Source organism: Anopheles arabiensis, chromosome 2 (genome assembly GCF_016920715.1).
Source record: "Anopheles arabiensis isolate DONGOLA chromosome 2, AaraD3, whole genome shotgun sequence".
Classification (NCBI taxonomy): Eukaryota; Metazoa; Arthropoda; class Insecta; order Diptera; family Culicidae; genus Anopheles; species Anopheles arabiensis.
Window position 1 is genome coordinate 73,162,895 of NC_053517.1, and position 24,675 is coordinate 73,187,569.

The 24,675-nt window shown below is 43.3% G+C and overlaps 2 protein-coding genes across 7 annotated transcripts in view; both read left to right on the plus strand.

Annotated features, from left to right (window-relative positions):
• LOC120897483 (protein GDAP2 homolog) overlaps positions 1-11,996 on the plus strand; it is a 43,283-nt gene extending 31,287 nt beyond the window's left edge. For 3 of the 6 annotated variants that reach the window (XM_040302418.1, XM_040302416.1, XM_040302417.1), the window contains exons 11-15: positions 3,638-3,796; positions 6,844-6,997; positions 7,077-7,216; positions 7,390-7,588; positions 7,672-11,996. In XM_040302418.1, coding sequence (XP_040158352.1) covers positions 3,638-3,796; positions 6,844-6,997; positions 7,077-7,216; positions 7,390-7,588; positions 7,672-7,728 — 709 coding nt within the window. In that variant the 3' untranslated portion in view covers positions 7,729-11,996. The remainder of the gene's footprint in view (positions 1-3,637; positions 3,797-6,843; positions 6,998-7,076; positions 7,217-7,389; positions 7,589-7,671) is intronic. The other 3 variants (XM_040302419.1, XM_040302420.1, XM_040302421.1) reach the window with 1 other exon arrangement.
• Positions 11,997-14,197: 2,201 nt separating this feature from the next.
• On the plus strand, positions 14,198-23,760 carry LOC120894861. The gene is given in 11 exon segments (XM_040297710.1): positions 14,198-14,490; positions 16,802-17,217; positions 17,284-17,472; positions 17,547-20,930; positions 20,932-21,382; positions 21,445-21,651; positions 21,742-22,418; positions 22,420-22,461; positions 22,463-22,908; positions 22,984-23,378; positions 23,442-23,760. Coding segments are annotated over 11 exon segments (6,528 nt in total). The 5' UTR covers positions 14,198-14,396; the 3' UTR covers positions 23,669-23,760.
• The last annotated feature ends 915 nt before the right edge of the window (positions 23,761-24,675 follow it).

Consider the following 24,675-nt stretch of genomic DNA (forward strand, 5'->3'; position numbering starts at 1 on the left):
GGGTCGTGCAGTGGTGGTGTACGATGCGGTGTGCCGTTTGTGCGAGCAACATGAACACAAACATCCATTACGATATTAAATATCATCTGCAAAGGGTTGTGTCACCGCCACGGCGGGAGCTCATATTAATAATACATTGCGTTTTTGCCTCCTTTCCGGTCTACTGCGGGAACTGCCCGTTCGTTCCGTAGAGATTGCACACACTTTTGAAAAACGAATATGTCGAACCAAAAAATAAAAAAAATAAAAAAGAATGCGATTATGTTCCGTTCCTTTGAAAAAGGTCGAAGCACTATAGAGCGTTGTCAGTATCGTGTGTAGACATCAATATCAAAAGGCGTTAAAATGGACACAACAATGGGCAAATGGATAAATTTTACATTATTTCATTTCCATCCCAGATAACCGGCGCCGCGTTGCTTCGAGTAGTTTAGGAATTGGAACACACGGGTTTAGAGGAAAGCGGGGCGCGGGCAATATGGTCAATTTAACAGAACCCACGATGAACTGCTGGGCAGGTGTTGGTGTGTGCATTGGAAAGAAAGAAGATGAAAAACATTTAAAGATCGATTTAATTTGTCGAACGAACGGACAACAACGTATGGAAGTTTAGTTTCGTTTAGAAAATGTGTTTTATATATAATTTGTTTTTGTATATTTCAGTGTTTTTCAAACAGCTAAAACTTTCCGATTTTTGCTTTGTTTTGCACAACGGTGTCGTTCATAGCTGTGAGGCGGAAACCGGTATTATGGCTCTCCACCAAAGCAACTAAGTCAATTTGAAATGTAAACAGATATAACGCACAAACTCGAAACGCAGCCGTTAGGGTAATGGTGTTGTGGTATATCATAGCCCCTCCACTTTCCTAATTAGGCAGCTGATGCTAAATGCCTTGATGGTAACACAGCGAATCGCGCTGGCAAAAAGCGCCCCAGCAACGAGTAGCGCGCGCTGTTTTGCCACGAGTCTCGAAAGTGTGACCAAATGTAACGTTTTTAGTCTAAACATGGTAATGATCGGATGGGAATTATTACCGGATACCACCCCACCCGACTTGGACTGCACAGACCTTCAAGACCATCTGCTAACCTGTTGGAAACAACAGCCCATCGTGTATGGTGGGCACGGGCAATTCCACATCGCTAACGACCCTTTTGGGAGTTTGTTACGGAGCGGTCGGGAAAGAACTGATTCACGGAATAAAGTTTTAACATCGTACTTTCAATTTATAGAGCAACAAAAAGCCTCCTATTTAAATCTCCACTTTGAATCGCTCAATTTTGTTTCGATTTTAACTGCCAGAAGGGGGTTTTCGATGATAAATAGCGCTGCAACAAAGCTCTTCCAAAATTGGTGCGCAAATTTTGGTCACGTGTGTTTGTGTGAATGTTTGTCATCTGACTAGTCTCACCCGTGGCTCCCACAAAGCCCACCCGCCCGGACCCGGTCATTAGATGCTCCATCACTCATACGCTCGTACGGAGGAGAGGGCCGCTTTGGTGGAGAATGTTGGAGAACGCATGCAAGCAACTGTTTGGTTCGTTCCACTTGAAGGCTTTGGCCGTCATAGGCATTGTGTGTACAGGAAACGTGATATATAGTAGGTTTAGGTGGGTAGGTGTCGTTGAAAGCTAGCCATCAATCCCTGCGTACTTTTTGTATCTGCACATTTTGTTCGTCTTACAAAAGGAAACCTTAAGTCCAAACTTTGTTGTTTTGGGAAGAAAATTGAAATTAGAGATGTTAAACAGTCACGGTTTGATGAACATATTTATTCGTGGTTTTAAGCCTGTGTGGCAACAGAACCGAGAACCGAGTCAAGATATTGCAGGATTGTTAAGCACATTTATGTTTGAACATTCGCTAAATTTATAGTTTAACTAGAAACTATTGATTCACGATTGACGTATTACTCGACTAACGCGAACGGTGGTTCCAACAAATGATACTTGCATTTGTTCATCACTTGTGAAAAATTCTTCAAAATAATTAAACGTTGGCCACAATATCGAAATAATTTTTTTTAAATAGCTATAACGCTAGTTTTTCATACGAAATACACAAACGTAAGGTTTTTTTTGTATATTGAAATCGTCTACATTAACTTAATCTCTTCTCTTGAATCTGAGCTTCTCTATAGATAGCTAATTTCGAAATCACACATGCAACGTCAATCTTCTCAATTTTTACCGTCTAAGTCAATGGTTTAAGAAAGTATTAGATTAAACCTGTTATCATGCTAAACCGTATTCTTTCTTGAATTTCTTGATAAAACCTTCACAAGATCACTTTCTTTGAAGAACATTAATCATTGCTAACGAAGCTATCGCGCAAATTGCACTGAAAAACTCACTCCCTATTGATAAATACCTTTCTCTCCAAACACGGCCAGTAATTGTAAAGTGGATCAATAAGCAATACCCTTCCAATGCGCAATTACATATCCATTGTACTGTCCATATAATGGCCGTAAGTCTTCCTTATCATTCCGCTCCTTAATACACTAATCGATCGATTGCTTCCGACGATAATCGCTCTAAGTGTATGAGTGAAAGAGATATAGTACCGGTGCGGCATGACGCTGGGAGCGTATAACACTCCATCCATCCATTGTACATGAGCTACATAAATCAGCAGCATTGGACGGCTGGGTGGACACAGTCTCAGTCGAATCGTTCCGAACCCGGCGGCGCATGTGAAATGTCCTTCAATTGAGCGGACTCGTACAAACACGCCCGAAGGACGACTGGTTGAAATTGGTTATCGGCATCGGCCTACCACCTTCTTCTGCCGACCGTCCCGATGCAGCTGCCGTTGCCTGGCAAGCCACACTATCCGCCGCTTCCCAAATGTGCAGTTTGATGCAATTGCTCTGGAAACAGCCCGCTCCCTTCGGAGCGACAAGAACACCCTCAAGGGTAATTCATCAGTGCGAGTGGTGCGTAAATACGCCAGACTGGTGCAATTAATTGCCCTTCTTACCCGGAGGGGGCAGAGCGTTGCATGTCTTGGGGACGCTGTTCAGTGAGAGCAGCCTTGTCAAGGTCAAGGTGCCAGACTGCATCTGTTGTGTTGAGTATGGGGTTTGAGTTATTTTCCCCTATATTATTAAGCCTCTAGTGGCCGTTTGGTATAAAGCAAACACAGTAACTTTCTTTTCACTTGGTTTCGTTTAGTATTTCGTTTCGTCATGGGATCGATTCACAACAACGATATGACGACTAGCATCTGCATGCCTCCCGTTTACGTTCTTTTCTATCAATTGATCTCGTTGTTAGATGCGCTGAATTGAACCACGATGAATGCCTTCCCGATCGCTTTCAGTTTTCATCATCTTGTGTTTTTTTTTGCTTTGCCGTTAAGTTTGTTGTGCTGTTTGTGCATATTAACGTTTCTACTTCCTGTGACAATTTCAGTCCCAATCTTTCATGTACCCGTGTGAACATGTGCGTCTGTTGGCTGTGTTGGAGAGAAGGGAGAAAGAAGAAGGCTGCTCCTCCCGCCATCCCCCCAACACCCAATATCCTTTCCGTGTATCGACCGTTAAAAGTCGATGCTTCTCTACCCGCAACCCCGATAAACGCTGCTTCCCACTCTCATTGCCGCACTACTGAGACGATTTCTTCTCTCTTCTAGTACGACCACAGAAAACTATTGTCCGGAGATGATTGGCCACGTCCTGGCCACGCACGTCGGCAAACGAACCCGTATTCTAGACGGCTCCTTTACGTACGTCGAGCTGATGAAGCACTACCACTCGTCGCTCGACGAGAGCGAATGGCAAAAGGAGAATCTGTTAGTACCAAAGATCTGCTACTGCTACCGAACCAAACCCGTTACCCGCAAATGCAACACGCTGCTAAACCCCGTTCCTTGCTTTGGCCCTTGATAGTATGGAATGTGTTACCCGTTTTGCATTTTGTTTCATTTTCTCGTTAGCTCGTTTTCTTTGGTTGGGTTTGGTTTACTTTTGTCAGTTTCTTTATAAAATTGATTTAAAGTTCTGCTCTTCTGTTTGCACTTTTTTGCTTCTTTCCACCCAGGATTACGTGATCTTTGGTTTACCGTTTTAGTTTGTTTGTAACATTTACATCTACAAACAATTTCAGTTATTGTTTTGCACGCTTTAGCGCTCCTATAGAATGAATGCTGTGTAGTGCTGTTTACCCTGTGTCACCAGTTCCCAAAGCGATAAGCTTGGTGACTCATTTGAACAATTATCCATTTATTAGCAAGTTAACGTTTATTGGTAGGTGCCGTTGAGAGGGGCTCACTCAAAGATTACTGCCCAACGTCAAACACAACCGTCCGCAGTGAAATAGAAGCGTCGCGCATTGCAGTGTTGTTAAAAATAATTAAACCTTATGATGTACCTGTGATAGTTGCGGACATTAGTTGAAGACTTTTTTGAAATTATTCCCCATCAGCAATACTCGCAGAAGGTTGTACGGGGTGGTGAAAATATATTGTGTATAATTTAATTTCGTCCTCACGAAGCATCCGAAGTGGCCGAAACTCTCGGATTAGCAAAAAGTTCGAAGAAACCACCACCGCGTCCTAAATAAATAATCAACCCTAGTTCTGCTTGCGAAAGGGTTCTGATTTGGAGCAGTTTGCGAGCCGCTTTTGTTTGAATTTTAAAGAATCCAAAAGCAGCCTCCCCGCTTATTCCCCTTGGTGCTAACTCTTCTGTGTAGCGGCGGTAGTCAATTTTGAAATGTGCCTCTAATTCTCACCCCAACCAAAAATGATATCGTTCTGCTAGTGGTGCCGCGTACACACGCTGAACACACTATCGTCACACAGTTTAGTAGCAAAAGGTCGAGAAAACTAGTTTCCACATTTATTCGTCCTTTAACCAGCTCCCGCTGCTGGTGGGGCGTCAAGGTTTGTAAACGGAAACGGTGGCGGCAGGCAAGGGGTTGGGAGTTTTTAGCATGAAACCACACATCCGGTCACTACTACTGCCACTACTACTACGACTGCTGCTGCTGTTTCAGTAGTTTACACACGGGAGCACTAGAAGGCTCCGATCCCGACCGGATGCTTGTCTTGCTTTTGCCTTGGTTAAATGATGACCTAAGCGAGGAGGGACCCCATCACCGTTTGGACAGAAAGGCCACCGCTTGGGTCAGTGGGGTAATACGATGAGTAGGCATGTTTTAGCAATCGATCGCTATTTCACGGCCAGTTACTCCTTTTGGAGGATACTGTTGCGTTCGTTCGAGCTTTGCGAGGAGTGCAAACGTACCAAAAAAGAACATTTGCGCCTCTTTGCGTGACTAAAAATCAGTGCCGAAGAAATTGCGCTGTGGTGCGCGTGGAGTGTATCGTTTCATGTGGTGCCGAAGAGTTATGCAATGACCAGATTGTGCATAAACCACTAGCAGAAAAGATGTGTACCTTTTTCTTATATGCTCCGTTTCTTGGTGTTCAGTTACGCTCTCCCTCTCCTGGCGCGCGCTTCCTGACCTTCACCTTTTGCGTATCAACAATACAATACCGGCAGTCACGTTTCTCCTAATTATTTCACTTCACGTCCGTGCGGCCATGATCTGCCCCCTGGACAGGTGGACAGAGGGGGTATCACTAGTGGATTTCTTCTTTTTTTTGTTCTCGAGACAACATGCCTGTATACCTCCCCGCTACCTTGCAAGCTTTCTCGTGCATTCCACAGTGAGCGAGGAGCTTAACAAATGCCAACGGCTGCAATCATTAAAAAACGAGTCATATAAGGTGGTTTTTGTAGGAGCGAAAATTGTGTTGTGATGGAATTTGAGAGGATGGTGATGGTTCTTGGCTCCCTGCAGCTCCACGCGAAGGTGGCCTTGGGAGAAAACCATGCAACAGTAGAACACTGTCAGGTGGCGGGTGCGAAAAGCGGAAACTCCGTTTAATGGGGGAAATTTTCATACAATTCACTACGCTTGACAAATACGGTGATTAAATTACGCAGCAACCAACAAACCCAACCCCGCGGGAAAGGAGACCCAGCTGCTGTTGTTGAACATTTCGCGTGCTGGATTCTGACTTGCTGGAGGATGGGTGTAAACTATTCCTTTTTATGTTTTTGTAATATCCAACTAACAATCCACTTAAAACCACTTCGCCAGCAAGCAGCTCATGATGATGATGAACAACAGTGCGCATTTTCAAAATAGGTCAACGTAATTGATTAGATTACGTGTAGCTGTGGCTGTTGAGTGGCTGAACTCACTACCAGACGCTTTGGCTGATGAAATGCACCATTTATATGCGTTGCAATAATCATCGTTTCTTGCCATGCGCCGGGAACACATTTCTACGTCAACCAGCTTTTTCCAGTGATTAATTCCAAGTCTGGAGCAAAGACAGCCGCCAAGCCTGTTCCTGACGCGGGTATTGTTTATGTAAGCATCCATATGGCGATCCGCGGGCACCGTGATTGGCGACAGATGCCCGCACAGTTGTATTATTGGTCGGTTTGACTGCAGTGGGTGATGAGCGCACCATACTGCAATTAGAAAATTTCCACTGCTAATTTATTGCTCGACGGGATGGTACTTGTGCTGTTCAGTAGCAGTCAGCTAACTAAGGTGTGAAGTATGATTATTATGGTCATAAAACTGGTGAACAACGCAATTTAATTTATTTGCTTGTTTGACGAGCCTGCTTGGGGTGGATGTGAATCAAATAAAAGTGAAGAAAATGGATATAGAAACAGAAGGAACTACCATTTTGATTACACCGTAGCTCTTCATCTCTTTAGCGGCACCTGCCCCCTATAGAGTGTTAACACAAAAACATGATAAAATATACTCTCTCTCATTGTATTGCAATGTATATATTACTCGTACACACAGATACGAACGACTGCTGCGACGTGCTAAAACGGAAGACCTGTCGGAAGTTTCTGGCATCGGATGTCTCTATCAGAGCGGCGTAGACAGGCTCGGCAGACCGGTGGTCGTGTTCTGTGGCAAATGGTTCCCCGCTCACAACATCGACCTTGAGAAGGTAAGCGCATGGATGTTAATGCAGTTTTTTGTTTATTGTGTACCAAGCATATTTTACTCAACTTTAACTACGTCCACAGGCCCTGCTCTACCTGATCTATTTGCTCGATCCGATCGTTAAGGGCGACTACGTGATCGCCTATTTCCACACGCTGACGAGCTCGAACAACTACCCATCTCTGCAGTGGCTGAAGGACGTCTACAGCATACTGCCCTACAAGTAAGTTAGAGGTCACACACACACACACCTAACCGGTTATCGGAAGTGGTTGGTTCGGCCTAGTACTGCATGACTCATCTTTGAACCGATTGAAACTGTGCAAGCCTTTCGGCTTGTATACATATTGCGCGTTCGAACAATCTACTAACCATGGTCTCCAATTTTCTCCACAGGTACAAGAAGAATTTGAAAGCCTTTTACATTGTGCATCCCACTTTCTGGACAAAGATGATGACCTGGTGGTTTACAACGTTCATGGCACCGGCAATCAAGACAAAGGTGCACTCGCTCCCGGGCGTGGAGCATCTGTATTCGGCCATCGCGAAGGATCAACTGGAAATTCCGGCTTACATTACCGAGTACGATATGGCGGTAAGAGTTTGGACAATGTTTGGCTTGGAGCGGCCCTCCGGACTGATCAATAATCATTTTGTTTTCATTTTCTATCATTTCAGACCAACGGTATACACTACTTCCAACCGATCACAAACACATCGTCGCCAGCGTCCTAAGCATCGGACGGACCCGTCAACACCCCTGTTGTTGTACGCACCATCAGCTTCCGGTTATTGTTGATGCGGAAGATCGATTAGCGATCTTGTTTATTGCACACTACACTGCACATGAGCACATAGTCTTACCCCAAACAAAGAAAAAAGAAAAACACACAAACACGAACTCCGAGCGCATTTATCAACGGTACCACCGTTTCCCACCCGAAAATTGCGACAGGTTTTCAATCGATACAATATCCTCACTTCCTCCCGCCATCATGCAATGAAGAAGAAAGTGGCAATAGTTAATGGAGAGCTAAAAGCAAACGATAACTTCATACATCCATCGTACTGTTGCTACTGTTCTGTCGAAGCAATGTTTAATATGATAAGCGGGACTGAAACTGAAATCTTTGCTTCCCTTTCACCACTGTTAGGTGTTGTGTATGTGTGAGAGAGAGCGTGCAAAGAAGATACTGGCAGTAAATTTGGCGTGATAAGTAGAATCCCTGCATCAAAACAAGCAAGCAGAAGTAATGGTACTTACCTTTCTTGCTAAAGGAAAAGATTAATGCATAACATGGTAGCAAGACAATGTGCGAACAAAAAAAGAATAGTAGAAAACTCACAGGGTGATACTGCAACAGTGTTGACGAAGGCGGCGTACGGTTGGTTTTAGAATGGGAGTACCCGTTTGCGAAACGGACACGCCTGTGCCAGAGAGCAAGTGGTAAAAAGAATATAACGATTGTACTATTTAACTCTAGTAGACAAACTTAAACTGTCTCATACTCTCAGATATACAATGCTAAAACCTAGAAACTGAAGCCTTCGCCATCAATCGTGTGCGCAACTAGCAGCGACAGTTAAGCGCCGTTCGTTAGCAGAGGATAAAATATGTAGCGGATGTCGTCCAGCATCCGACCATAATATTGAGAAGCAATGTGTAGCGCGCACGCATTGTGCGTGTGTGAACATAGGGATCCGATAAAAGTAGATAAACGAAAACTAATATACATTTTGTTCAGCCAGTCCCCCGTTGAACGAGACCCGTTAATGAAAATCGTTGTTATTGGTCACTGAGCGCGTAGTGCGAGTAGCAGCAGTGGTTTGTTGCTGTTAACCCCGACCCCCGAGGTGTGTTAAAACGAATTTATTGTCCTCGAATTTCCTCTTCCTTTTGCACTGACTTTCGACTAAGATGGGCGCGCATTGATGATGCTTCGCGCTCGGGACGCCAAATGTAATTACACTTTATTCGCACATTCACCTGGTTGGGTAGTAGTTATTCAACTAAAAATTGAAAATTCAAACAACAGAAAAAACAGAACTATAAGAGCAATCTAAATAGTCATGCAAGTGTTAAAATATTTGTATTAAGTTCTGCGTGAGCTTTTCAACACGACCACATGTTTATATTTTTAATAATTATTATTTCGGGTTTCGGTTGCCATGCCCGGAGTGTCTTTCGGAGATTAAAACCAAAAAAAAAAAGAAAAATACAGGAGCAAAATGGTATCAGGTGTATTAAGTTTTTACCGGTACCGTTTTGGGCGTTGTTTGATTTCCAATTTCGCTTCTATCGTTCTGGATGTGTAGTGTCATACGAGTTGAGTTTGATCGTTTGGCACTGCACAACTGTACCCGTGCTCGTGCAGAAGGAGTAAATCTATTGTTATATGGACCTTGCAATGGACGAATTGTTAAAGAACTGTGCGTCCGATCATTATACAAAAGACATATATTGCGTAGTACTGTTGAAAATGGGCAAGCGAAAGTGGATGCAGGGTCGATGCAGTGTAAATTATCACGGCTCAGGTCGACGATAAAACACTGCAACAAGCGAATGAAAAGTATTAAAGCGAATTGAGAAAGGGAGATATTGAGCAAACAAATGGTAGCAATAGACAAGTTGATACATATATACATACACTTGTGTATAAAGAACACGGCCCCATGCAAATACACACACAAACACAGATGTATGACTAACGATTAGTGATATATTCGCAACTGCGTAATTGCGCTATATTTTAGGACATGATAATCACGAAAAATTGATGCACAGAACCCCACTATCATCCTGCGCTCATCCTACGAAAAAAACAACTGTGCAATTTAAACAACCATTACATCTGCTGCATTCTTACTGTTTGAGTATTGTGGAGTTATTGTGAAAGTTTTCATCCCATCTGTGAATGCTGTTATATTTTACCTATAGATCATTAAAAAAATACACACATATAAAGTGTAAAGGATCGTTTCATGGACACAAGCATACCAGGATCGGCGTTTGGTTAAAAAAAAACATTTTGCTTTAGGCGCCATTCCACACTCAACGCGCTACTGTTGACAGTCGTTTTTGTAATGTGCACCAACAGATAAGTACAGAACCACAACCATTAGCAGAGCAATTATGGTTCTGCCTAAAATGCCTTAGCCAAATAAAACATTTGCGTTTGTTATGTTGTACATTTAAACTTTACGCTAATTGAGATTGGTTTTAGTATGTAGAAGAACAACTAATTCGGGTTGACTGCTTGTACAGGGGAAGTTTTCCTACATTTTCCACTAACATACATTGACAGCATGACTGTTTCCTAGTTTCTGGCACTATCACCATATTTCTCTCCCAAAAGATATGTTGCGTGTTTCAATCTCCTCTTCTTCAACTCATACATTGAATGTGCCAATGTTTCTTCATGGTTAACAGTTTCACGGCGTAACGCAAGCTCAAAACAAACAAACAAAAATTGAACAAGAAAATCACGAAGATTTAAAAAAGAAAGATAATATCATTCCACAGCAATCATACTCCTTCATCATCGTGTCACACATGTAACACCTTTCAGGGCTTACGTAGTGAAATATGTAGTGTGTAAAGCTAGTCAAAGAAGAAGAAGAAGAAGAAGAAGGAAAAAACCGTAACATGAAACGAAAAACTTTAATTCCATGCTGTTTGTAAGATTTGCAATGAGCTGAGAAAGCAAGAGAAAGAAAGTAAAGCAGATCAAAACGAGAAACAAAAAAAACAAAGCAAAACAAAACAAAAGTTAAGACAAAAATGCGCCAAGCGATTTCAAATGTTAATCAACAAAATAGCTAAATCCCGACGTTGCTGTAGCAAAATGAAATGAAAGACAAATCAAACGCCTATGCATGCCTGCGCCTACACGTACTAACAACGTTGAAGCCTCCTTCCCTCCGCTCTCACCGTTTCGCAACCCCATTCGCCCCAAACAAGAAAGGGACGGAAAAAGGAGTTTGAAAAGGAGGATGGAACACAGATAACATCACACATTAATTAATCGCAAAGTTGAACCAAGCAAACACCAATTTCATTGTTTCGTTTTGTACTTAGAGGAAAAGAAACATAGTAAGTGTGATTCGTTTCGCCCTAGAGCAATGAGCGTGTTGTGTATAGTGGGAATGATGATAGGTTGTTGATAGCGTTGGCATGGATTGCTCCAGTCAACCATCTTCGAACGGCGGTAGCAACAAAAAGGAATTACAGTTGAAAATTGTAGCTTAAATGGCTGGAATTCTGCGGGTCGACGTGTAATGAAGGATTATATTTAACAGGTTGAACCAAAGACGCACCTACATGGGAGGTTCCAACACCTTTAGCGTTCGATCAGTCGAGATACACTCTTAAATAGATGAATATTACATTTCACACCGAGCGAAGCGGAAAGAACAGTAGATAGTTTATGGTGTATGCGCTGTTCATGATCCGCCTGAAGTGCGGTAGAGCAAACGTTTCTCAAATACAAAAACTCCTCTTAACAGGCACACACACACACAACCAGGTAGTGTAGTTAAGGCTGACCAATTTTTGTTGCCGTTTCCTGCACGCTAGGGTCGGCAGCCCCCCGGGACGATAAGGATGACAACGGAGGAACCCTAAGAAAGCAGTGCTAGCAGCAACAGTATATCGACGATGTACATACACACGACACTGTTCACGCCTGGTGAGCTTTTAAGTTTGCGATTTGTTGTTTAATCTTTGCACGGGAAACAAAGTGTTGGTAATGCAAACGAAACGAGCAGCCTACTCCCCAATTTTGTTAAATATTATCAGCATTAGGTGGCAAGCTACTAAAAAACAAGCAAAACCAAAACGAACAAAAAAAGGTATTTAAACAAATAAGGCTCAAGCACGAAAGCGTTTTAAAATTCAATCCTGTAACCAGCAGGAATACGGCCGATGAAGGATGAACAAGTGAATGAATTTAATAGTTGCGAGTGTGATTCTAAGAAATAAACTATTTGGTTGATTGGAAAAACGAACAGTTTCCATTCCAATGTAGCGTCCGAAGCGTTTTGAGAGCAAAAATTCAAAAATGAAATTAAATGAAAACGCGTTTAATTTTTGCATTTTTATCACCAGTTGTGCCGCTTAGTCATCATCATTACCATTGTGAGTATTATTTGATATTAAATTTTCTAGTTTTTGTTCTAGTTGAAACAACGTTGCACCTAAGGTAACCTGCTGTCGCAACAAGGATGAAGATCTGGTTAGTAACCAGCTAGAGGTCCTCTTGCGGTGATCTCAGTACTTTCATGAATTACCAATTTACCAGTTTAACGAACAGCTAGAAGCGCCACTAGCAGATAGTGGCGCGCTTTTGCCACCTTGCATAGAAGAAACACAGCAAGCTATCCGTTGGCTGAAAAATAACAAGGCACTTGAACTGGTCAAGAATGGAGGTGCATGACTAGAAAACGAGATTCATCAAATTGTTACTGAGGTGTGGGATAGCGAAACGATACCTTGTGATTGGAATCTCTGTATCATCTACCCCATATACAAGAACGGAGACAGGTTAAACTCTAACAACTACAGAGGTATTACGGTGTTGAATTCTTATTCTTAGGCACAACAACCACTGCCGGTCAAGGCCTGCCTGAACCCTACTGAGAAGTGGGCTTGGCTTTCAGTGACTTATTGATTACCCATAGCAGAATAGTCAGTCCTACGTATGGGGGCACGGTCTATTCGGGGCTTGAACCCATGACGGGCATGCTGTTAAGTCGTACGAGTTGACGACTGTACCACCAGACTGGCAAGGTGTTGAATACCGCCTATAAAATATTCTTCCTGATCCTTCAGGATCGCCTTGTCCCGCACGTCGAAGAGATAGTCAAAGAGGATTCTACAAGCAATTCCAGACATACTTAGGCGTGACGTATGAATAGGGGGTCAAAGTTCAGCAACGACAATGGTAACTGAGTTGCGCGCAAGGATGCTGGCTGCCAAACGGTCATTATACACCCTGAAAAATCAATTCACCTCAAAGAATCTGTCACGATAAACGAAGCTGGGACTATATAGCACCTATATAGTACCGGTACTATGCCTCTGAGACATGGACATTATCTAAATCTGACGAAACCCTCTAAGCTGCGTTCGAGAGCGAGACCCAACCCGTAAAGTCTTTTTAAGCCATCCTCAAGGACAGAGGAGTCGTGGTAGGCCCTAACTGAGGTTTCAAGATGGCGGGGGGGCATCCGCCATTAAGGCCGGGATAATCGACTGGCAGACGAAGATGCGAGACTTTGAGCGCTTTTGGATAGGCTCCTGAGATAGGCCTAGATGGCAAAGCGGTTATGGCGCCGGAGAAGTAAGTAAGTAAGGGATCAAAGGTAACGAGAGCGATAACGACCTATGAGTACGATTAAGATCTATGCAAGAGTTTGATCCTGGCCATGGACTCAACAAACGACTTGATAAATAGTTTTACATTTATCCGTTACGACCTCGTCGTCTGCCTCATCGTTATTTCACACTTTGTACATTTCATGCAATCGTTGATTGCTTTTTGAAATTCAAATGCCTCTTTCGTTACACTGACTAGAAGGTAGTGCCAGCGAGATGGTGCATTAGTTTCTCAGGAACTGTTAAGTATAAATCCTGAATCATAGACAAAATATGAGTCATATCAAGAAAATTTCCTCAAAGCAGGATATTATCAACCATAGGAATGTACGCACTATCACTTCCTTTTATATAATTCGTAAGGTTCTCTATATACATCTTCATCTCTGTACAAGGGAGCGTTCTCGTTTCACGGTAAAATGAGCAGTATTTTACACACATAACAATAAAATAGGATGTATTGATGGGCAATTTTCTTCAGGCAAATGCTCAGGATAAGATGGCACATGTGACGCTAAATCAATTTCATCCTGCCTAAAATGTGTTGACGTACTTCAGCAAATCATAGACACAACCTTAACTCTCCCCTTTTTCTAACAACGACAGTAAGTGGTAGTGGGTCATACAAGATACTGCTTCCTCTACGTATGCACCGGTTTACTGTGCTTGTTGACATCCCGGTGGGCTCCCCGCTACAACAAGCCCGTATCTGATTTTAATTTATCAGATAACGGAATCAATCGACGGATGCTCGATATTGCCTATCACACTTCACGCAAGGGTGATGAAGAAGGTCCGCCAACATACACCACCATTGATAACTGGGATCGAAATCAGTTGCTTGACGGCAATACTGGGTAACGGACGAATATGATCGGTCGAGTGCACCGCAGTGCTTGGCTAGTTCATAAACGAGGCAATTAATTTCGGCTAGCGCAAAGTGCTCACGAAGGAAGAAGTTAGCAGTAAAGTGCTCGTTTTTACATGTGCTCTCACGTGGCATCCTTAAGCATCTGTCGGCAGTGCAATGGGTAGTGAAAGTAATTACAGCGTCTGGAGAAAGCTCCCGGTAGCTGCGATAGTAGTTCTAACGATAGTGTCGGCTTCTGTCACTGCGCAAGGTGAGCCATCGAGTCTAGTTTGTGCGAAATCCTACACGTGCCCAAACGTTGTTGAAGTTCTTAGTGGTGTACTTAAAACTTCTTAAGATATGTTTAATTAAATCCACACCACTGATGTTAACCGTGTGTAATACACGTTGCAAACGGTGTCACAAAAAAACCCTGAAATAACACATCATTTGTCATAAGAAAGGAAACGCAAAGAGACCCGACCCAGCGAATGTGTGCCCAGTGATGATAGATACTATCAAAGTGACAGCTACAACCATCGCCCATTTGATGATTGCTTGTTAAAACAGGCCCATTAAAACGTCGGCACTCAGGAATGGTGCTGGGCTTTGATGGATTGCATCTGTTTGGGAGATTCAAAGATTGTTTCCTTTAAGTGTCAATGACAGGTGGCAGACATTAAAGAAGGTGATGCACACAATAATTGACTCATCATTTGGAGGAACCAACAAAGGGTATCATATTGTTCATTTTCAGTACACAAAAGCAGTAATATTGGTATAACAGATTTGCTGAATATTGTTTTAATAGGGTTTTGACGTTTTGGTGTTAGAGTTTTGAACTTCTTATCTACTAGATTACTTTCAACTACCAGGTTACCAGTGCCGCAATCATGTGCTATTGAAATTGTGTTATCGGTGTTAATTAATATTTGATGGCATCGTATTGTTGGCCTTTCGTTATCACTTTTTTTCGCAGTAATTCGCAGCAATACACAGCTGGCAGTATAACCTGTACCTTCTAAGCCAATCTGATAGAAAATTCACATCCGTGTTTTTATCAACAGATTTTTAGCCATTTATTTCAACCACTCACTCTGACCAATCCATTTAAAGTGCACGCAGAGGATGAGCAATAACTCACTTAGCTTATCTCAAATGATAAATGTAGCTTCTGGTGCTCTTGACGCCGAAGAAGAACTTAATTCGGGGCTTTCTTATGTTTTTATCAATTTCCAAGAACCAAAACAATTGATTGGAGTGTACAGCTCATTATTTCCGTGTTAATTATTACTGACAACTAATCTAGTCAGTGACACACAGTTTGAACGCATACATCAAGCGAGCAATACAATCAGTCCAAACATGTTGTTTTTCTTTTCTGGTTATTGTGTTTTGGTTATTCATACTGTTACTTAAGATTTATAATGAAAATCAATTTGTCATGAACTTATGCCATGGCGATCAGATGACCTATTCGTTAGACATACTGGATTCTACAGACTGGACGGGATCGATTCGTATCCGGCATAGTTCCTCCAGTCATCTTCTGATATGTTTAATATGTTTAATATGTTTATTGATTAATCCATCAGGATCTTGAAGATCCTACATGATTGTACTTAAACTAGTGCTTATAGACTATGTAAGGTATATAATAAATCGATGGGGGAGAACTGGTGCACAAGAATAGAAAATGTATTTTGAAAATTTGATTATTACGTAAGTTGTGTCCTGAGTCTATCTCTAAAAACTTTCAGTGGTATGTTGAAATCGAATAAATCGTAGTTATATATGAAAGTTCGACACATAGCTGACATAGGATCAGACTGGCCAAAACGAGTTTTATAACGAGGGACGGATATGAATTGACGTGTACGTAGATTCCTAGATGGCGCGTTAAATTCTATCGTAGCTAATAGAGTAGGAGCATCAATATGGTGGTTGAGTAGTCCTGATATAAAAAGGCATTTAGCTATCTCACGGCGCTTTTTCAACAGCTGAATCCCTAAAAGCAGACACCGGGAATGGTATGACGGTAACACATCGCCCTGTCGCCATGGTAAGAGTCTTACTGCATATCTAGTCGCTTTTCTTTGGATGGCCTCGATTCGATTACTCCATTGCTCGGTGCAGTGGTTGCTAACAATACTGCCATATTCTAACACTGATCGAACGTAGGTGGTTTTTATGGTCATATGATTACAGAAACCTTGCGTTGACCTAATGATCCAACCCAGTAGTTGGTTCCCTCTGGACACTATATTCTTTAGGTGATCGTTAAATGTTAAACGTGTGTCGAGAATGATCCCAAGGTCGCGGAATGTAACGGTGCCTTCAACGGATATGTTATCGATCTGGTAGTTGAATCGAGTGCAGGACCGAGAACGGTAAAAAGACAAGACACGACATTTTTCAATACATAGCACCATTGATATCACGGATTTGACTACACCAAAGAGAGGGAAGGGATTTGTTGTGATTGTGGAATATAAATTTTAGACTGTGTATAGCCTTATTCCATCGCAACCTTACCAACCATCGCCCCACGCTTACACCACTTTCTTTTCCTCTCGGTACAGAATGTTCCTCGCCAACACTCACTTTTGTTGGCCAGTTTCCTTCAGAGCCTGAAGTATCGACTACGGTGGGTGTCGGCTACACACTGGCTCAGCACGAAGTGAGCAACGTTCTCTCCGTCAAAGTCAATCCAAGTCAAACAGGTTTGCCGGTGTACATCGATGCGGTCCTCGCAGACGGCCGGCTGCTAATTAAAACGAGCGCTCAGTTCGCTGATTACGAAAAGCTAGATGATAAATTGTTCTTTTTCAACCGTGTCGTCTTTACCTGCACTTCGGGCTCTGTTCGCGAGATGAATTTCAGGCAGTCGATCAAGGAAGAAAACAACCATGCGCCGCTGTTCTCCAAAACCAGCTACGACATTACAATTCCATTGCCATTGCCGAGGGAATTCAATATACAACAGTTCATCGACGGTGTAAGGTTTTTCTTTACAGTTTCGCGTAAATTAAGTGACGACTCGCTGATTGTTTATGTTTTATAGGGCAATGGAGTGGTAGCGAATGACTACGACATAACGAAGAATAAGATAACATTTTCCATCGACGAAAATGACTATTTCATCGTTCAGTCCATTGGTGGATCATCGCGTACAGAGACCATGGCGAATTTGATAACGAAACAAACGCTTACGAAAATACAACCACCGATCACAGTGCAGATTACTGCTATGGTAAGTACGATCGCTAATGTCGAGAGATGGCTGGCGTCACTAACAATAAGTGTGGCAATCTGTTCCTTTTTTAGGATGAATGGAACCCTCCGAAAACATCGACGGCAAGGATCACCATTGTTGGCGATCCAGTGATTTCGTTCGTAACACCACCAGACTTTGAACAAAGCCTTTACAAAACAGTCTACAAAATAGGCGATACTTTCACACCCATACGCATTGCTCTGTTGGCCAACACGTATGATACCAGCGTCCGTTACGAAGCTTCTGGAGAGGATGCGGATTATTTCACCATCACACCAGCAACAGATCGGAGCAGCGTTACGGTAGCGTTACGTTCGGGCACACAAATCGATACAGAAAAGAAGCTGCTTAGCTTAACGATCACCGCTAGCCGGACGGGTACGGAGTATGTTGGACGCACAGCACTGGTAGTGGAGCTTTCGCACGAACCGAAAATTGTGCCCACCTTCGAAGCCTCCCTCTATACCGGTACGATAGATCGTAACAAAGTGATAACCGTAGAGAGCATCAAATTACTGCCAACCACCAGTGATAGTAGCGTACGTGTGCGATTGTCCGGAGAAGATTCTCAGTACTTCACACTAACGTTTGCCAACAATCAAGCCACGCTGGCTCCATCGAATATGCTGACAGATGCGGTGCTGAAGGAAAAGAATTTCTTTCTAGTGACTCTGCAGGCAGAAAAGATTGACGTCGGTACAGGTGAAGCACTGGTTGTGCTAACGGTAGAGAAGAGCAACACGAAAGATCCACATTTTGAACAGACGCTGTACGAAGGTACGATCACCGAAACGGGTGTACTGAATGTGCCGACGATTCGCATTTCACCGGACAGTTTCGTGCAAGGTTTGCAGTACGTCTACACGGGTGACACTACGCTGGTCACAATTAGTCCGGACAGTACTGGCACCTTCACCATAACAGCTAACAACGTTACGCCCGAAAAACTGATCGGCAAAAGCTATATCCTGCTGTCGATCGTTGCCAAGCTGGAGGATGAAGAAACAGCCCACACTGTAGTTATCTTCAAGGTGCTTCGCACTCCGGTAGTGTTGCCAAAGTTTACCGAGCCCTTCCTCGAAGGTGAGCTAGTGTTGAACACGCTAGAAGTACGCCTTCCGAACGTGGAGCTCGTGCTGGATACCTTCTCAGCCGACACCAAAGTAAGCGTCGTCGATGATCGGTACTTTTTCGACATCCTTGAGGATTTTCCGGAAAACGTGTTCAAAGTGTACCTGCGTTTAAACGTCACCAGAGAAATGTTGCGTGATATCGATCGACTTTCTCTGCAAGTGGAGGCGCAAAATCCAAGCTCTGAAAAATCATACTGCTTCATTACGGTAGACGTAAGCCGAGCAGCACCACCAGCTTTCGAGCGACTTGTCTATGATGGTGTGATTGATGAAACGAAACAGCTAGTCGAAGAGATCGTGGCTAAACTTACGTCCGACTCCGCAGGAGAAAGGATTACGTACACACTCGAAGGCGAAGATGTGACGTTTTTCTCAATAAAAGAAGCGCCCACATGGGACAATATACGCATCGCGCTTAAGTCACCGTTAAGCGATGAGGAGTTTGAAAGCCGCACTCATTTCCAGCTGAATCTTAAAGCCACAAACACACTGTTAGCGGTAGATACGGTCGTGCCCTTGATAGTGTATGTAAAGCATTCTTTGGTAAAAATTCCCAAATTCGAAAAACCCCTCTACAAGTCGCGCATCGATACCGGTCTTAAGCTTGTGCCGTTTGAGCAAATTAAGCTAGAACCCGGAACCTACGTCGGGATGGCCACGGTTACAATTCGCAACAGCAACAGCGAGTTCTTCGGTGTGCAGCTGCAGGAAGGCATCGTTACGATACAGCTGCTAAAGGAGCTTGATGCAGCGTCGGTGAGTGGTGTTAAACAATTCGAGTTTGTCATAGAATGCTCTAACCCAGATTTGATGTCAGGCTTCACTACCATACTCATTGACATTGATCGTGTGGTTGCGCCTGAGTTTTCCGACCGCTTCTACAATGGAGAAGTACGCGAAGGCGCCCAGCAGATAACGTTTGATAAGGCAGTTACTCTCAAACCGCAAACGATCGTAACCGATACAGTATACGAGCTGGAAGGAGTTGATAGCGCTCTGGTACGGTACGTTGTATCGAACGATCGTAGTTTGAGTTTCTTTTTGCGCGACGGAGTAAGCAAGGAACAGCTGAAGGCGCGCTCAGAAATCACATTCATAATCGTTGCCAGCAATCCTAGCAACAGCCAGCCGGCACTAGTACCCTGCACGGTGAAGATTATCCGCGAAGTAAAACCCAGCTTTACGCGTACTTCATTCCGGGGCAAAATTGTGGAAGGTAACACGGTGGTCGATTTTGGAAGCTTTCCAATTGCTTGGGAAGCCGACAGTGTGAAGGATACGGCCACATTCATTATCGTTGACGCGGTGCCGAACAGTTACTTTGAGGTGCAGCCAAGTGAAAATCGTCTATCGATTAACATTGCTCTAAAGCCCGACGTAAAATGGGATCAGGTGCGGTCGTACCCTTACTACCAGCTCATCCTGCAAGCTGCAAATCCCGGATCTGACACGGCACAATGTACGCTTGTGATTGACGTCGAAAGTCTTCCCACCATCACACCAACCTTCACCAAAGCCATCTATCGTGGTTCGCTACAGGAAGGTGCGAAAGAGGTGGTGTTCTCGGCTGCTGACACAATTACCGTACAATCGGGAACCATTATGCCTACGTTCCAGTTCATTGCCGCTGAAGGTGATGCGAACCTGTTTGATGTGTTGTTGGTCGATGATAACAAATTTAAAGTGTCGCTTAAAGATAGCATCGCCCCGGGCACCATTGAGGGGCGCGACATGTTAAGCTTCATCATAACCATTAACAACGCGTACAGTGCAGACGATACAGCTACCATTGTGATCACTATCAAGCTGGACGATATCATCAGTCCGGCCTTTTCAAAGCTGCTGTATAGTGGCACCATCCTCGAAGGTACCAGTGTGTTGAGTTTGCAAGAATCGATCCTACTAAGTGGTGGAACGTACACAGAAAACACTGAAATAGGCATTGGTGGAACGGATGCCGCACTGTTCGCTGTTTCAAGAGCGGAATCTGTGCTGGATCTACGCATTCAAGCAGATGCAATCGACTGGAACGAGCTAGATGCAAAACACTACTTAAGTATTTACGTACAAGCCACCAATCCTGGCAGTGACACGGCCACATCCTTTGTGGTGATCGAAATTGAACGTCTGCAGCAACCCCAGTTCGTCCAATCCTCTTCCCACGGGTACATTGAAGCCGGTGAGCGTAACGTACGTTTCGCAGACGGTTCGGAACTGAGGATAGTAACCGACAGCACGCAACCTGGTTATCAGTGGAATCTTGCCGGAGACGATTATCAGCTGTTCGATGGGTCGTTGGTTGAAGATTTGTTCAAATTCAGTCTTAAAGAATCGGCTGCCACGGAACAGTTGTTGGGCACCAGGACGACTCTCAACTTCAAAGTTATTCTCCGAAATCCCGAATGGAAGAACAATCGATTCGACAGTGGTGGTGAACCGCCGACTGTATGTGCCCCAGTTTTCCAAGCACATCTACACTGGTTCGTTCACTGCCGATCTGCAGTTGTTGCTAGCGGATGCGATACAAATAACGCAAGCAAGCTTTGCGAGTGGAACTGTTGTCACCATACTCGAGTCAAATGTTGATTTCCTTGCGCTTGAGCAAAGCGAGCGCAGTGTGGAGCTAAAGCTGTCCCGAGCAATTTCGACCGACGATTTCCAGGGTCTACAAACGGTACGTCTCGTGCTGTTAGCTAAGGCATCCGAAGATAGCTGGAGTACTTGCTCGGTTATGTTGGCAGTTCCTGATGGAAGTAAGTTGGATTAAATGTAATGCGTTGTACAACTTCAGGTCTGACCTATTCCTTCATTGCAGCGCCCTGTATTCCTTTGCCTCCGATTGTGGACTGTTCTAGTTGTTACAACTGCACTACTGGCGGTATTCAGGAGGATGTGCCCGTATTTCCGTACGGCGACTTCAGATTTCAGTTGCGAAGCGATACTACAGGTGCAATTGGTACGGTAACCGCTATTGTAAAAGATCCAACAGCTATTGTTCAACACACTCTGGATATGGAAGATGGTAAGGATTATTTGGTTTAGATTTATATTGATGTAGGATCGGTTAGTCGGTTTTTCGCCGTCACTTATGTATGTTTGTTTCGAATTGTAGCATACTTGAAAGAGCATCTTTCCATAACACCTGAAGGACGATTAATACTTGATCGTCCGATCATACCGAACGTCTATCAATTCCTCGTGCATGCAACGAACACGGCAGTGGGAAAACGTGCTACGGCAAACGTTTTGCTTGACGTACTGAATCAATTTGAGTGTACGGAGGGTGATAAGCAAGTAGCGGTCAATCAGGTGCTGTTCGTGACGCATCTTGAGGAGGAACGACCGCATGCGACAATTTTCTCTACCCAACTAAGCGAATCGTGTACTTACGAGCTGATTAGCGAACATCCAATAGAAGATGATCAACAGGAACCTTACTTCTACATCGATCCCGAAACAAACTGGCTTGCTTCGAGAAGTTTTGACCGCGAAAATGAAAAGCTATTCCAAAACATGGACGTACCGCAATTTAAGCTGGTGCTGAATTTAAAATGCTTCGATAACGACGAAGCAGCGGATCAATCTAATCGACGATCGATGGTGAAACGATCGCTCGTGAACACGGATACAATAAACTACGCACCCGATATTACGATAGTGAGCATTATCGTGGACGATATTAACGATAACGATCCTATCTTCATATACCCTGAAACGGCATCCGGAAACAAGGTCTGGCTTGGTTTCCCAGAACCTTCCCTAGCTAACAGACTTATGCTGTCCGGGCTCGATAGATGTTGTGGCGACGGACGCGGACGAGGATTTGAACGCAAAAGATCAGATACACCGTGGCAGAAAACGAACATTTCAACATACATCCCGAAACTGGCTCCATTAAACCGACAAAAGATTCGCTACGTGCCTCCAATATCATTGATCTAATTGTGTATGCAACAGATCGTGATGGTGCAGTAGACGGACGCAGCAGTCAACTGGAAATTACTGTACATCGTCTGGACGAAAATCAGATTGCGTTCATCACCCTTGATGGGGCTGACGAAGCCACCGTGCAGGAGTTCACCGAACAGGTTAATCGTCAAAGCAATTTCCATCTAAAGGTACTCCATCAGAGTATCGTGCCGTTGTTGGAAGCGTCCAGTAGTCGAGCAAACGTTACAAAAGCTGTCCGACAGGTACAAAATACGATGAGTACTATGCGACTTATTGTGTACGCAATAAACGATAACAATCAGCTACTGAGTACGAACGAAATTCGAGAGTAAGTAACGTCATCTAACAAAATTATGATGTAGATGAGGTTTTCTTTTTAATTTAATTTCTTTTTATTTTGCAGCGGCATAAGAGCAGTGTTTCCAAATATTAAAGCATCGGCTATAGAATCGTTCAGCAATGCCGTTTGCTATGGCAACCAAACCAATCCCTCCTGTCCAGAAGAATTGTCCGGCGGCTCCAGCAACAGTGGTCTAATCGCTTCAACGTCCGTGCTGGGAGGTCTTCTCCTTATCTGCATGGCGCTTACGATTGTGCTGTACCTACGCTATGTGAGGCCATTGTCGAAAGGAACTGACAACAACCCGTCGGATATAGTGCAGCTTGAAAATGATTTCGACACTACTCCACCGTCTACCTCGCCATCCTTAGGTGCGAAGAAGGAACGGAATGCTGACGACCCCGAAATGGTCGAAGATAGGAAAATATCTATTAACATTGCTGGCATCACCATGCAAGGTAGTATTATACTGAAGCGTTACGGAAAGCAAAGAACGATTGTAAATTGCACTATTTTCACAGAGTCTGAAGATACCAACGTGGATGCTGGTAATCGGCTGGCCCGTTCCTTAGCCGAGCGGTTAGACGAGGAAGATGAGTATGGCGCTATAACTTCCGGAACATCTGGTCCGGAAACGACCAGCGAACCTAAGAACGTCAAGTTCAACGAGGTCGTTGAAAGGATAGAGGTGCAGGAGCACCATAGCGATGAAGAGGACGGTAGCTCGGTGTACGAAGAGCGTTTGTAGCGACCATAGCAGTCGGTTTACAATATGATGTAAATTAACAGTGGCATAACATAAGTTTGGATGTAAATAAAAATAATAATCATAAACCGGTACGGCTCAATTACTTTCCAAATTACAGAACGCAATTGGTACAGACCCATTTGCTAGTTAGCAACATATGCATTAAAATATTTGATTAAATTATTAAAACTATTCGAACACATGTAACCAACACAGAATAATATTTCATAAACGACGGTTTTAACAACAATCTCAAAGTTTTTATTACTAAAATTGTAGATTATTTTGCGATATTCACAGATTGTTTGGCAAAAATTGCGGAGTTTTTTTTTTTGCAACAATCGCAGAGTTTTTTGCGACAGTCGCAATTTTTTTACGACTACAGTGGAGCGCCGTTTATCCGGGCTTCTCGGGACTTGACCTCGCACGGATAAGCGAATAACACGGATAATGAGTCAAATGATATATTTGATCACCAATTTCTGATTAATTTTTGGAAAATTATCTTATTTTTTGATAAACATAACCCAGTTTTAATTAACTTCATGCTTTTTCCACAAGAATATTTGAAATTTGCCTTGAATTATAGGGTCTTTTGTTATGACAATATGCTCTTTTAACCGCTTTTTCAAATATCCTCCTCATAACGACGAACCATTGTATTGAACTGTCATTTCTCAACAGCACGGATAAACGAACAGCCGGATAAAAGGTACCCGGATAAACGGCGCTCCACTGTATCTCAGATATCCTTGCGACAATTGCAGAACTTTTTGCGACAATCGCATAATTTTTTGTGGCAATCGCAGAACTTTTAGCTACTTTTTTTTCTAATCGTAAGATTTTTTATTTATTCAGCATGATTTTCAACGTCTTAACGTATTAAGCTGGATTGAGTTTGACAGTTCTTTGTGATGTGTTGAAGATCATGCGTAAAAACTTAAATTTAATTATGGAGCAAATGCATCATTTGAAGGATGTTGAATAACATTTTTTATGCGGTGAAT